The 15,088-nt window shown below is 40.2% G+C and overlaps 1 protein-coding gene across 1 annotated transcript; it reads left to right on the top strand.

The window, feature by feature from the left end:
• The first annotated feature begins 1,817 nt into the window (after nt 1-1,817).
• Nucleotides 1,818-14,814, top strand: LTV1 (LTV1 ribosome biogenesis factor). The gene is made up of 11 exons (XM_010965666.3): nt 1,818-2,005; nt 2,985-3,116; nt 3,993-4,166; nt 7,717-7,804; nt 9,294-9,435; nt 9,799-10,054; nt 12,375-12,502; nt 13,407-13,546; nt 13,850-13,902; nt 14,094-14,294; nt 14,424-14,814. Exons 1-11 carry the CDS (start codon nt 2,003-2,005, stop codon nt 14,532-14,534), a joined length of 1,428 nt encoding a protein of 475 aa, XP_010963968.2. The 5' UTR covers nt 1,818-2,002; the 3' UTR covers nt 14,535-14,814.
• Nucleotides 14,815-15,088: the final 274 nt, after the last annotated feature.

Below are 15,088 nucleotides of genomic sequence, written 5' to 3'. Positions count from 1 at the left end.
CATAATTGTCTTAACTACACATGGGTGCAGTTATTTTTAGTCCCTTATGGTTTCTTTGTAGTCTGTTGCTGGAGGAGACAATGTTTGTCCAGGTGTAAACACTCTGGTAAAGGGTCCCAGGAACCAGCCTATCCCAAAAGGAGGTGATGCGTTTGGATATTTACAAGGTGCAATGGATAGAGTTTGCTGGCTGACTGCCTTAGGGAGGCACTGTAGCATCAGGTTAAGGGTGTGGCCTTCCTGAACCCTACAGATGGGCTACACGGTTAGGCTCTTCCACTTCCTGTGTGACCTTAATCAAGTCACTTCAATTCTCTGAAACTCCCGCTCTGCATCTAAGGTAGGCTTAGTGTTATCTAACTGTGCTCTACGGGCTTACTGAAGGAAAAAATTGACATAATAAATACTGAGTATAGTATGTTTAGTGTTAGAATCTGACCAGTAAATATAAAAAAATAACCGAATATTACACACACACACACACAAAGCAAGCTATTTGATTAAGTGGTCGGGCTCAACTCGGACTCAGGGTTAAATTCCTACTCTGCCATTTAATAGCTGGGTGACCTTGAAAAAGTTACTTGACAGTCCTATGCTTCAGTTTTAGTGTTTGCAAGATAATGAAGATAATAGTACCTCTCTCACATTGCTATGGTAAGGAAGACATGAGATAATTCAGGTAAGGTACCAGAATATTACTTCATTTAAACAAATATTTATCGAGTATATGTACCAGGCACTATTCTAGGTCATGAAAATAGATACAGTAATAAATAAAACAGATCAAAACAAAACCTGCACTCATGGAGCTTAATTATAATGAATGTGTAGAACACAGGAGTGTTATATATCATCCCTGTTACAAAGCATTATCCCAAGACAAGTTCTATGGTCCTAATCTAAATTGTTTCTATAATTATTAGTGTAATAAAAGTACAATACTCCGTAGATATTTGTAGTAGTAATAGGTAGGACATGAAGACACCATTCAAGATAACTCAAACATTGGAAAGGCACCAGAAACTGGGAAGGGGAAATACAAATTTGAGGAGAGGTGTACTGATAAAACTGACTGCATCACCATCTTCTTTTGCCTGGGAAAAACTATGAGAGTGCACCAACCCCTGCCTGAAATCTTACTAAGAGGTTGTGCTTATAGCCTATTTGCTTAAACTACGTTCAAACATTTGAGGAATGGCTTGGAAGAGAATAAACCCTAGTTTCCACCGTCTAAGATAAATTACGCAAACACCAGAGAGATTCTGAGTTTATTGTATTAGTTCAAATGCCTTTACTGTAATAGAGTCCAGCGGGGTTTAACCGGATGTTTGAAGGCAGTTCATTAAACGGAAATTAAAGACCTGATTAAGACTGGTGCAGCCTAGAATAGCAAAGCCCCAGGACCCTCCGTTGCAGAGGCAACCAGCTCTGCGCCGCCCAAAAGAGAGGGAACCTGAAACCTCAGTGACCTAGGAGGGTGGCCACCTTCCTTCTGTGTACACGGTTTATTTGTGTGTTTGGTTTTGTGTAAGGTTGGGAATAGGCAGGAGATACAATTGTCAACGGGGATGCTAGATTCGTGGCTTCTGTTCTCGGTAGAGGGTGCTATAAAGGCAAGTTCTCCCATAAACTGCGACCACCGCCTCACGCCCCACCGTCCCACAGGAACCCGCAACTCCCTTCCTCGGCTGCTCGAATTGACTAGAAAAGCTCCGCCCCCTCGGGGGCGGGAACAGCCCCACCTCCAGTACTATCTCGCGATCGTTGAGACGGCGTGAGCTTTGCGTAACTTCCGCTCGCGACCCTTCAGCTCTTCGGCGATTGGTCCATTTCCAGGGACGGCGCCGTGACTTCCCGGCCGGCTCCCGGGGCTTCACGTGTAGCGAGCCGCAAAGACGCGGCTGAGAGCTGCAGGTCGGCGGCTTTCGGAGCGTGCCGTGTCACCTTCTGGGGCTGGGAGAGTGCGGTCGCCTCTTTGGGGTGAGCGCGGCGCCGCTACAGCATGGTAAGCAGGCCTCGCTGTCTCGGGGCGGGGCGCTCTCAGGCGGGATCCTCTGGTGCCGGTGAGTGCCGCGGCCTGGGACTGGGAGGGCTGATCCGAGGGCGAAGGGAGGCGGCATGCGGCCCAGTGCCTCTGGATGGGTCACCCTCAGTGTAGAGTGGGTCTCCCACGGCCAAGCCTCCCTGGGGAGCAGACAAAAGAGAATGGCCTACCCTGCACCCCGAGGAGCCTAAAAGCCTTTGACATGACACCAGACGCGCCACCCTGTGCTGCATGGGGTCTGGCGGAGAGGGAGCTGCTAGTCCTTACAGACGTAGCAGTGTCAGGTGTCTGCTCTTCTGTTTGCTCCGGGAAAGGGAGAGTCTAAGGTTGGGCCAGAAGCAAGGCGTCTTACACAGCTGGGATGATGCCTTCTCAGTTTAGAAAATCAGCATTGCGTAGTGAAATGAAAACGTGGAAAGGATGATGACTCTTCATCTTAAGCTGTTGTGCCGTGGTTTCATTAATAGCTGGTATGTAAAGTGTGTACCCTGCTTGGAACTGCCTTCCCCAGATTTTCCTGTGGCAGGCGCCTGTCACCCTGGTTCAGCCTGTCAGGGACCTTCTCGGAGCACCCAGCCTGAAGTAACTCTTTAGCCATTTGCACATCACTGTGTTTTGTCGTATTGTTTTTACCTGAAATCATGTTCTTGGAGATTTCCTTATTGAGAATGGGAACTTTGACTTTCCCGTTGTATTCTCAGCTCCTGTAACAGGGTCTGGCACAGAGTAGGTGCCTCCAAATGTTTGTTGAAGGAAGGTAGTAATTTTTTGTATTATTTTTATATTTATTGAACATAGTTGATAGTGCCTGCCTTGGAAGTGCAGGTTATAAAAATCTGTTGATCTTTCACATAACTTACTGAAGACTATGTGGATTATGACGTTCATTGCTTTTGTTGTTGTTCTGATTTATTTTGTTATTCTTATTGTTTCTTTGAAGCCTCACAGGAAGAAAAGGCCCTTTATAGAGAAGAAGAAAGCTGTATCTTTTCACCTGGTCCACCGGAGCCAACGAGATCCTTTAGCAGCAGATGAGACCGCACCCCAGAGGGTTCTGTTGCCTACACAGAAGGTAGGTCCTGTGCTATATAGCCACTAAGTTTGTAGGTGGACTGTTGATGGTTTTTAATAAATTAAAACCAGTTAACCACCTGCCATTCTCGGATAACTGATCTTCTGGGACACAGTATCTGTTTAATTTTCTGAACATGTTCATTTTTATATCACACATATTTGTTTTGACTTAGAAGATAATGTATCTTTATTGGAGATGTTGAAATGAGCAAATCTTGTAGAGTGATGGAAAATATTTGCTAAGACAGCAGCAGCAAAGCTGCATGATGTTATTTACAGCAAAACCATATGCTAAGTTTCTGCTTTCCCTAAGATCCTGCCATTTCATAACCCCAGACTGCATTTTGCCTCCTGGTCATCTCATGAGATTTAAAACGCATGAGTTAGCTTTAGAAGATGCCAGGGAGCCTTTAAAAGGTTGATTTGGTAATTATCCTTCAGAGTATACTTGTTAAATGTGAATAAAGTGAAAGGAAGTGTTCGGAAACAGTGGCCATATTTAGCTCTTAGGTAAAGTCAATTTGTGTTGTACATTGAGAAATTTCTTTGCATAGAAATACAAGGAATGTACTTGCCTTTCAGTGTTCCCTAGTCTTCTAATCCTCCACATACATGATAAAACAAAGTGTGTGTGTGTTTCTTGCTTGAATTGTTGCACAGAAATGTCTCATGGAAGGAGAAATTTTTTTCATTCCATTTTAATTTTATGTGGTGTTCTTTGTTTCCAGAGTTTGTCAAGAATTCTTTGTCTCATTCCTATCAGCCAGAGTATTCATGGGCCATCTGCCCCCTGTTCTGAAACCTGTGCTCATTGGAAGGTTCCTGTACCTTATCCTTGGAATAGGTAGCAATTCCGTTTTGTTTACTATCCTAGATAAGAGATGAAGAAAGGCGAGCAGAACAGAGGAAGTACGGAGTGTTCTTTGATGATGACTATGACTACCTGCAGCACCTGAAGGAACCGTCTGGGCCCTCGGAGCTCGTTCCCACAAGCACCTTCAGTGCACCAAGCAGGAGAGACGAGGAAGAAGAAACTTTAGTAATTTCAGTAAGGCTTTTTAGCAATTTAAGTGAGAGTGTGTGTGTTGGGGGGTGGGGAAGTGGTTGGTGAGTGAAGAAACCACCATTTTTAAATGAGGATAACTGGGGCAAGAAATGGTATCAGTCTGAAGAGCACAAAGATAAGCCATGCCTTCACGTGAAGTTGGGTATGTGTGTGCCCGTACGTCCTATCAGGAGTGAGTAGGCTGCCTGGTCTCTGCTTGTCAAAAGTAACAGTTTTTGACAGGATTAGAACTGCTGATGAATAGATATGGTCATGTTAGATACGACTTTGCAACAGAAGAAGAGCAGCTGACATTTTGTACGTTAAGAGCTTAACTGTCTCAGCATCATAAACTCTGTTGTAAGATAGACTTAACTTCTGTGCAGTGTCCACATCTTTAACGCTTGTAAAAGCTGCAGGCTGGCCGTGAGCGAGAATAGAGCAACAGATTGTAATGAAATTCTTGTTACTCTTCTCAACAAAATTACAATCCACTTTAATACTTTATCTTTTAAGTACAAATGAGAGCACATGTTTATATGAAATTAGAGCTGCTAATTCAAGTTCTGTTTTCCCCCCATTTCTGTTAAGGATGCCCATGTTGCATGTCTTTGTTATCTTATTTTCAGTTTAGTGTTGGTGTAGGGTAAATTTCCCTGTGAAACTTTTATATCACTTGGCAGTTTAAAAAGGAAGGCATTAATAATATATTGGGTTTATTGACAAAAGAGAAGAGATAAAAAGGCACCAATTTCCCCTGCTTCTCATTCTCCAGTCCTGTCATGGTTTAGACATTCTTTTTCTTGGGGAAGATGTGATCATAGCTCCTCCAGTCCGTATTTGTTGCTTAAGGAAAGTCAAGAGGGTTAGGTCTCAGGGTGTCATACCAAAGAAAGAGGTAGTGACTGCACTCACTAGCTCATAGCTCTCTTTCAAGGCCACGCACCTGACTACCACATCTCTATCATAACAGAACCTACTTCTCTACACTTCCTTCCCCAAGGCTAGTGTATCAGTCGGAGAATATGAGTCTTATTTGACTTACTTCTTTCTACAACCCATTGAGGGAGGGGAGGTGGTCCAGTAGTGGCACAACTTCTTTATCTTACATAGTGAGAAAAGTTTTAATTGGCCAGTACAGGATTAGCTTTTACCTCTTAATTCATTTTGGGTAAAAATAGTCACTATCTAATTGGCTTTTTTTAAAACAGATTAAGGCTCTTCGGGGATATTTGAGTGAATTAAGTTTAAAAACAAGTGCCATTGATTTTCTGTAACGTGATGCAAAAATACGGACACATCCCATGCGTTTCTTTGACTTTAAAGTAATTTGTAACAAACCACCAAAACTGAACCAAAAATAATTGAATATGCCCTAAGAACAGTAAAGCTGTGCAGAAGGGCAGTAGAGAAATTCGGACTGCTCAAGCAGCCCCTGGTTTTCACTTGGAGGAAAGCAGGTGCCACCACATTGGGAAGCAGCTGGGCAAACTCCCAGTAATTCAGAACCACTGCAGTGACTAACAAAATTACAGTCCCCTTTAAAAAAAAAAAAGTAATCACTATCTAAACTTTAGTTGTGTATATGATTCTGACTGTTTTTTCGATTTTAAAAATGTCTCCAAAGATAATTGATTAAGCACAAGCTTATCCTCCTGTTTTTTTATAAAACCCCAGATTCCAAGGACAGATAATCACAAAGAGGATCTTTAAGAAAACATAGTTTACCATAACTTAAAAATTGATCGTGTGATAAGTGCCCAAAATCATTAAATTGTGCACTTTAAGTGGTTGAATTGTATGGTGTATGAACTTTATCTCAGTAAAGCTGTTTGAAAATAAGATTCTACAGCAGAGACCAGATCTTTGCCCACGTTTATGCCACCGAAAACTCCATTTTGGAAGCCGAATCAGCTCACTAGGTATGCACACATGCTCCTCATTTCAGCATGCTCTCCGGGAGCCAGCGAGCGTGTCCAGCTTCACTCCGTGCCTGCTGCTAGACTGAGGACGGGGTGGCAGTGAGATCCACAGAGGCAGAGAACATGACATTATCAACTGTTTGGTTGAAAAGATGAAACTAAAGCGTAGGGACCAGTCAGAAAATATGTGCCAGAGCCTGTTGAAGTAGATTGTATGGTGTAAAGAATGCAGGGAGTTCACCTAAAGGAAAGTTCCAGAACGGTAATCAAGACGTGCATCTGGAGAAGGAAGGGACTGAGCTGGCCACTGAAAGGGTAGGTTCTGTTGAAGAGAGAAGAGGGACCAGTCCAGTCAGAAAGAAGGGACATGAGGGAGTATTGTGGGTCATAGTGTCCAGAACATGTACGCTCCATATATTTATCTGAATTATTCTGTGATTCATGTAAGGAACTGGACTTGATTTACATGGAGGTTGCATTATCAGGTAACAGTAAGAAGTCTGGATGCTTAGAGTAGGCCTTGATTTTACAGAGCCTTGAAAATCAGGAGTGAAAAAACCTGTTAAAAGTTTGGGACGGTCATATTATAAAACGTAAAGGAGTTTTAATGTGGCAGTAATAGGAAGGTCGGCCTAGGTGTAGACTAACTAAGCAGCAGTGGTGGTTATCTGTGTCTTGGTTAACCGGCAGTAAAGTGATGCCCAGGAGACAGGTGTGAAAGCACTGTTTAGGCAAGAGTTCAGAGGAATTTGGGATAGAAATGATTTAGTACCACCCTAGGATTTAAGACAGCCAGTTCAGAGAAGGGCTGTGCCATTACTACAGATTAGATGTTACTTCTGGTTTAAGTGGGAAAAGGTTAGTTTTGTTGTGAAACTTGAGAATTGAGTCAAAGAGATCTGGATTTGAATCCCAGAACCTCACTTAACTAGTTTCAGGCAGGCATGCCATTTAACCTTTCTTAGCTTTTATTTTAGTTAAACATGCTGATAACTCGGGGTTATAAGGACTAGATGGAATAATGTACTGGAGAAAGCTTTGTTAAGTACTGCAGGGCGGTTGTTTTTGAGATAATGGTGGGATATAGGTGTTTAAAATGTATGACTGGAGCACAGGTGAGAGAATGCAGAATGTAGTTCATTAGTGTCTTAGGACTGCCATAACAAATTACCACAAATTACCACTGGGTGGCTTAAAACAGCAGAAACGTATTCTCTCACAGTTCTGGAGGCCAGAAGTCTGAAATCAAGTTTTCAGCAAGGTTGTTCCTTTTCAGGGCCTCACAAGAAGAATCTGTTCATGCCTGTCTCCCAGCTTCTGGTGGTGGCCAGCAATCCTTCATGTTCTGTGGCTTGTAAATGCAGCACTCCAGTCTGCCTCCACCCTCACTGCCTTCCTGTCTCCACGTGGCCTCTTTATCAGGACACACCAGTCATTGGATTGGGCTCCACCATAATCCACTGTCTTCTCATCTTAACTGATTACATCTGTGAGGGACCTATTTCCAAATTAGACCACATGCTGAGCTTCTGGGTAGACATGAATTTTAGAAGGCACCTCAAGCCAGTATAGTATGGTAGATCAGGAGTATTTCTAAATAAACCTAACTGCTGTGTAACTTCCTTCTCAAGACCACTGGGATTAAGTTACCTTCATCAGTATTTGCGTCAGAGTTTGAAGAAGATGTTGGATTGCTGAATAAAGCAGCTCCTGTTTCAGGTGTGTATAATTTCTTTAACTTTTCTGGTGGGTAGAGCTGTGTTTCACAGAAAGAAACATAGTAATGGTATTGAATCTTTTGTCCCTAATAAAGTGTTGAAACAATTGAGATGTGTCTGAATTCGGATTACAGATCATTAGGAAGGTCAGCATCCTTTTCTTTTATTGCCATGAAATTCTTAGTCTTTGAAGTTCCTATTTGGAGAGGAAAGTGGGAAAATGATTTTTGGTAATCTAGTAGAATTTTGGCCTTGATCTGACTTCTTACAAAGGAAACAGTGATGCTCAATTAGCCTTACATACATATAGTGCAGTCTTGAAAATACTTAGTTTGTTAGCTTTCAGAATTTCTCCCAAGAGTATAAAAGTATCTTATGGAAGTCCATTTTGCCATTTATTCCAGATACACCAAAAAATTATGTTTGGGTTTTTGTTGTTGTTGTTGTTTTGGTAGTACTAACACTATTTTAGAACAAACGGAAGTCCACAGAAGTGGTGGTTGATATTTCTTACTAAATAGCCTTAATTATTGGTTAACACTTGCCATGTGGCATTTATTAATTCATCCTACAGATTTTTGAGTTGCTGTTATGATTGGATCTTGGGTTAAATAAAAGCAAAGCGAAATCCCTGATCTCAAGGAATTTACCATCAGTTGGGAAAGATAGACAATAAATGGGAAATTAAGATTATAGTACAAATGAATAAATAGTGGTGAGGCACCAAATCTAGCCTGGGAGAGTTGTGCAAGGTGTCCCTAGAGGAAACGATGTCTAGTGATTTCTTAGGTAGAACTCAGGCAGGTGGATGAAGGAGGGTGGTGTGGAGAGTAGAGGATATTCCAGACAGAGGAAACTGTATGTGCAAAAACAAGAGAACATGAATGTGGAAACCTGCACACCTGTTAGCATGCTTGGAATGAAGGGTAAGGATTAATACGAAATAAGGTAGAGGGTCAGGCAGTGGCCACGTCCTGAAGGGTGTTGGAAGCCATGTCACTTCACAGGTTTGAACTTGGAAGTTTTTCTTGGACTCTAGTATTTTTACATATAGAGGAACATGGCTAAAGAAACAGGTTGTGATTTATTAAAATCTCATAGTCTGAAAGACAAAAGTTTAACAGGCTACAAATACTTCTAACAGGGGAGAATTAATTCCTGACAGGTGAATTTAAAGCCCAATTTCTTCCAGTGGTTAAAAAAAAAGCTTTGAATTTTGCTAAATAGACACAGCTTAATATTATAGATCTGTAATCAAAATTTTTACCAGTGGGTATTGAAACCAGAGGGGTTTTTTCTTTTTTTGCTTTTCTTGGAGTTGTCCATTTTTACGTCTATTCCTCACTGAACTGAACTTAAAGTTTTTAAGCATTCTTTTATCCTCAATATATACATAGAATCTGGCATATAATAGCTACTCAGATTATGTTAGTGAAGTAAAGGAGCCCTGCTTTCTTGGAATTATGGTTCAATTTTTGTTTTCCCTCCAGGACCTCGGCTGGATTTTGATCCTGACATTGTCGCAGCTCTTGACGATGATTTTGATTTTGATAATCCAGATAATCTGCTTGAAGATGATTTTATTCTTCAGGCCAGTAAGCCAACAGAAGAGGAAGAGGGAATGGAGATACAGTATGTGTGGTTTGTTTCGAAGCAGGAATGACCTGACTGTTGTTTCTTCCATAGAATAGTGACCATTAGATGTTACAATTGGAAGAGACCTTTGAGAGCATTTAGTCTGAGGCTTCTGATTTTGGAGGAGAAAATGTGATACTTGAGGTCTTTACAAACCATCGATAGATGGGGCTAAAGTCCAAGTTGCTTGATTACTAGTTCATTACTTTTCCAACCAAACCAGACGGATCAAGCAGCACAGCTCTTCCTGCCTAAGCAAGAATCCTCCCTGAAATACCCTCAGATTTTACTTATGTAAAGTCATTTGGTTCTGTTGTTTTTCAAGTTGTTTTGACAGTTAATTTATGGCTCTGACTTTAGGAAATCTGAGGCCGAAGATGACAGTGAGTGGGAAGATGTGGATGATGACAAGGAAGGAGGTAGTGATGACGATAACCATGACCCTGCAGGCTCATCGGAGGAGGATATGTCTGCCCATGGAAAGCCTCTTGGGGCTGCGGCAAGTCACTTGTTCTGGGAAGAGGAAACGAAAAGTCGCTTTACTGAGTATTCTATGACATCCTCGGTCATGAGGAGAAATGAGCAGTTGACCCTACATGATGAGAGATTTGAGAAGGTAAGGTCCCCAAGTAATGGGCCTTGTAATGCTAGTTCCTAGTACATTTTATGTAAGATTGGAACCCAGAGCTAGAACTTTCAGCATTAGAAACAGCCCATGTCTTTTATTAAAACAGACCATAAAAGCACCCCAGTTTTAATTCTGGAAAGAATTCTTACAAGTCAAAAGAAGAAGGTGGCTGATCAGACATCCTGACTTTCCTCTTGGGGTTCAGATATTTTGATTCTGAATCTCCCTGATCACAGTCACCTAAGAATCTGCTATTTTCTTCAAGCATCGGCCTGAGCATAAACAAAATTCTTTTTTTCCGATTTTTTGAGTGTTTTCCTCACTGATATATCTCAGAGGCCTAAAGTGGTGTCTGGCATATGGCACGAGTACAGACTGTTGAGTAAATGATGAATGAATTCCTTCAAGGTGAATCTGAGATAAAGGTTCTAACATTGCTGCCTTTTCACTGAGTACTGATTTCCCTCTTCTCTTCAAGAGATAGGTAAACTGTTACTAATAACCTCGCTTTTAAATAGTTTCATCATCCCCTACTTGTTCTTTTACAAAGTCTAACAGTGTTAACCACATTTGAATAATCCAGTAAACATCATCTAAAGAAGAATGAAATGTCTACATTAACAGGAGGCTGCTTAGTTACACGATCTTTTAGCTTGCACAGTCAATGAATTTGAAAGTATCTGTGGGGGAGGTTATAGCTCAAATTGTAGAGCGCACGCTTAGCATACACGAGGTCCTGGGTTCAATCCCCAGTACCTCCTCTAAAGATAAATAAGTAAACCTAACTACCCCCCCAAAATAAAAAATGTTTTAAAAAAAAGTATCTGAAACATTCTGAGGTAAAGACTTCTGCCTAGCATTTTGTTCTCTATGCCGAACAAAATAACTGCCTTTCATTTTCCTTTTTTTAATTGAAGTATAGTACAATATTATGTAAGTTACTGGTGTGTAATATAGTGATTCACAACTCCATTTATAGGTATTATAAAAATGTTGATTGTGTTCCCTGTGTAGTACAGTATATTCCTGCAGCTTCTTTTGTACCTAGTAGTTTGTATCTCTTAACCCCCAGCCCCTAAACTGCCCCCACCCCCTTCCCTCTCCACATTGGTAACAACTAGCTTGTTCTCTCTATCTTTGAGTCTGCTTCTTTGTTATATTCACTAGTTTGTTGTGTTTTTTTAGATTCCACATATAAGTGATACCATGCAGTATTTGTTTTTCTATGTCTGACTTACTTCATTTAGCATAATACTCTCCAGGTTCATCCATGTTGTTGCAAATGGCAAAATTTCATTCTTTTTAATGACTGGGTAGTATTTCATTGTGTATATATACCAAATTTTTTTCTTTATCCATTTATCTGTTGATGGACACTTAGGTTGCTTCCATGTCTTGGCAGTTGTAACTGTAATGCTGCTGTGAATATTGGGATAACATATCTTTTTGAATTAGTGTTTTTGTTTCAGATAGTTCCATAATTGCTGGGTCATGTGATAGCTCTATTTTCAGTTTTTTGAGAAACCTCCATACTGTTTTCCACAGTGGTTGTACCATTAGCTGTGTAGGAGGGTTCCATTTTCCCCACATCCTTGCTAACGTGTGTATTTTGTGTTCTTTTTGATGATAGCCATTCTGACAGGTGTGAGGTGATACCTCATTGTGGTTTTGGTTCACATTTCCCTGATGATTTGTGATGTTGAACCTCTTTTCATGTGCCTGTTGGCCATATTCATGTCCTCTTTGGAAAAATGCCTGTTCAGTGTGGGGGGCGGGTAGAGCTCAGTGGTAAAGTGTGTGCCTAGCATGCACAAAGTCCTGGGTTCAATCCTCAGTGTCTCCATTTAAATAATAAACAAACAAACAAAGAAATAAAACTAATCCCCCCCAATGTCTATTCAAGTCTTCTGCCCATTTTTTAATTGAGTTCTTTTTTTTTTTTTTTTTTTTTTTTGATGTTGAGTTATATGAGCTGATTATATATTTTGGATATTAACTCCTTATTGGTCATATCATTTGCAAAGTTTCTCCCATTCTGTAGGTTGTCTTTTTGTTTTGTCGGTGATTTTCGTATTAAATGGCAGCCTATTTTCAGTCTAAATGTCGGTCTTAGAGTGCTGAGTAGAATGTCTTCCACATCATATTATTATGGTGCTAAGTCCCTGCTACTACTTTAATGGTAGTTGTGATCTCATGGTAGTGCTTAAATACTGTGCAGGAGTAAAATTAATGTAAAAATAACATTTAAATGCTGTAGTCTTAATGAACAGATTCATTCTTCATGTTATCTTTTCTCTTTATATTCAAGTTTTATGAGCAATATGATGATGATGAAATTGGAGCTCTGGATAATGCTGAATTGGAAGGTTCCATTCAAGTGGACAGCAGTCGTTTAGAGGAAGTTTTGAACGACTACTATAAAGAGAAGGCAGAGAAGTATGGTGACTTCCTGGTTTACTTGCTTTTTTCATAAAATCTGTAATCATACAGCTGAATCTAGAAAATCACCCAGTCAGAATCCACATTTAGAAAATGATGGAGTTTCCTTAACTTTCAGCTCGCAGTTTGATATTACAAGTTCTGAAGCTGAATATATCAGTGGGTGGGAACATAACTGAGAACCACTTTGTCTATAGCTTTGACCTAAGAGTCATGGTAACAACTGAGGATCAGAGTACAAGGTCACATTCCACTTGGAGAATGAGATGGTTCTTCTGGCCTTTTTGGCTGAAGACTTGTTCTGACTTCTGAGTACACACACTCTTCATTTTCCTGAAAAAGTATTCTGAGAAGTAGATGAGAATTTGTCTCCCCAGCTGAATTAGCGTAACTTTCCAGCCAAATACTTGGTCAGTTATCATTCACATCAGAGTGATTTCTCTGAGGGAAACTAATGAGGTGTTTACATCTGCTAAAAAGTTTTGATGTTCCATGATCACTGTCATATGTAGATCTTAGAGCAGGACAAGGGTACATTCTTGGAGTGAATCTGAATACTTTGGAGAGACAGATGGGCTAATGCTGTTCGAGGCTTTAAGAAAAGATCATGCTGTAGAAGAGCCACCATCTTGTTTAATGTGTTATAACGTTGCAAAGATGCAGATAAGATTTTTCCTCCCCGTCAGCAGAATGAATGTCCAAAACGTGCTGTGCGGAAGGGGCAAGGCTGAGTAGAGCTAATTTTGACAAGAAGTGACAGATGGGGCAAATGAGTCTGTGGATTTACAGAAATGCAGTTGTTTCCTTAGCTCTTTAAGTGCAGTTTTAGTAACAAACAGTGTAATAATGGGTCGTGGTTTTTTTCCCTCCTCTATCTTCATTTTTGAAACTCAACCAAAAGTTGTGTAAAACTGAATACTCTTGAACCCTTCGAGGAGCAGGACTTGCCAATGAATGAACTCAATGGGTCTGAGGAGGAAGAGATTGTTACTGTAGTTCTTGAAGAAGCCAAAGAGAAGTGGGATTGTGAATCTATTTGTAGTAAGTATCTTAGTGTCTGTTTTACTGCTGAAAGTGTGATAGTAATTTTAAAGTATTGGGTACATCAACTTTTTGAAAAAGTATGTATTTCATGAAAACGATTTAGAAAAAGTAATATTTCTATTACTGAGTTGTAAATAATTTTAAAACATAAAAGGGACTCCATTGTTATTTTGAACTATGAAAACACTAAAGTCGGGGATAGACTAGGATTTGGAACTTAGTAATGTTCTGCTGAATTGAAAGTGTACTTACTGATACATTATTGATATATGATCTGTGTGTGTGTGTGTGTTTTTTAAGGTACATACTCAAATTTATATAACCATCCACAACTTATCAAGTATCAACCAAAGGTAAGTCCTTTTGTCCTGAACTATTATAAATATGCAATGCATAAAATGGAGTGTACAGATTATTTCCTCATAGTAGCTTTACCCTTTTGTGGCTAATACACCATTGTGAAAAGCAACAACAATGTGCTGTTTGTGAGCTGTTTTTTAATAGGAATCGAAAATAACCCTAGTGTATTTTATCTTCATTTCAGCCCAAACAAATCCAGCTGTCTTCTAAAACAGGAATACCTCTCAATGTCTTACCTAAAAAAGGACTCACAGCAAAGCAAGTTGAACGAATGCAGATGATTAATAACAGTGATCTTCCTAAGGTGTCAACCCAACCACGTTCTAAAAATGAAAGCAAAGAAGATAAAAGAGCAAGAAAGCAAGCTATAAGAGAAGAGCGCAAGGTGAAGTACCTTTCTCAGACGTGAGATTTCCAAAGAGCTGGTGAAGGGGGAGATCATGGGAATTTTCCTTTGTAAAGTTTGTCTGCATTAGTGTGAAGATTTGAGTAACACGAATCTGTTCTTGCACAGGAACGGAGAGTTGAGAAGAAAGCTAACAAATTAGCCTTCAAACTGGAGACAAGAAGGCAGGAGAAAGAGCTGCTGAACTTGAAGAAGAACGTTGTGGGTCTAAAGCTGTGACAGTAGAACATTTAGGACAAGGTGCATTCCCAATTTAGGGGATGTTCAGTAATGAATGAGAATCTTCAAAGAGACAAAACTATTTGATCTGCCACTTTTACTGGCAGGTATTGAAAATAGTACAATACTTGTATTTATACCAGCAAATTTTCTCCACCAACTGTCTTGTAAATATTGTAATATTTTAAAATGTAATATAGGCTTAGGTTTGCTCTAAAATAAATGACTTCATGAATATGAAATGTTTGGATAAATTAAAGGAAAATGTCTTTGTAACTTCCATGGAATTGGTGTGTTCTTCACTTGTTTGTGTAGTTGTCCCACTTGCCTTCTGCAGATGTTCTCAAATATTTCTTTGAAACCTCTCCACTCCTTTTCGGGAGTGAAGTAGTTTGATTTGCTGTGTGTAGAAAAGTGACAGTGTTAAATGCAGTCTTGAAGAGAGTGTTAAGAAGCATTTCCCTGAGCAAGTTCCACTGGTAGGAAGCTAAGTTTCCCCTTGTGGTATGCAAAGGGTTATTTCAAAAGGATGGTAAAACAGTATCGAGGTTTTT

This window comes from Camelus bactrianus, chromosome 8, assembly GCF_048773025.1.
Source record: "Camelus bactrianus isolate YW-2024 breed Bactrian camel chromosome 8, ASM4877302v1, whole genome shotgun sequence".
NCBI classification, from domain to species: domain Eukaryota; kingdom Metazoa; phylum Chordata; class Mammalia; order Artiodactyla; family Camelidae; genus Camelus; species Camelus bactrianus.
Note: the sequence above shows the minus strand (reverse complement) of the source record. Positions and strands in the feature narration are given on the sequence as shown.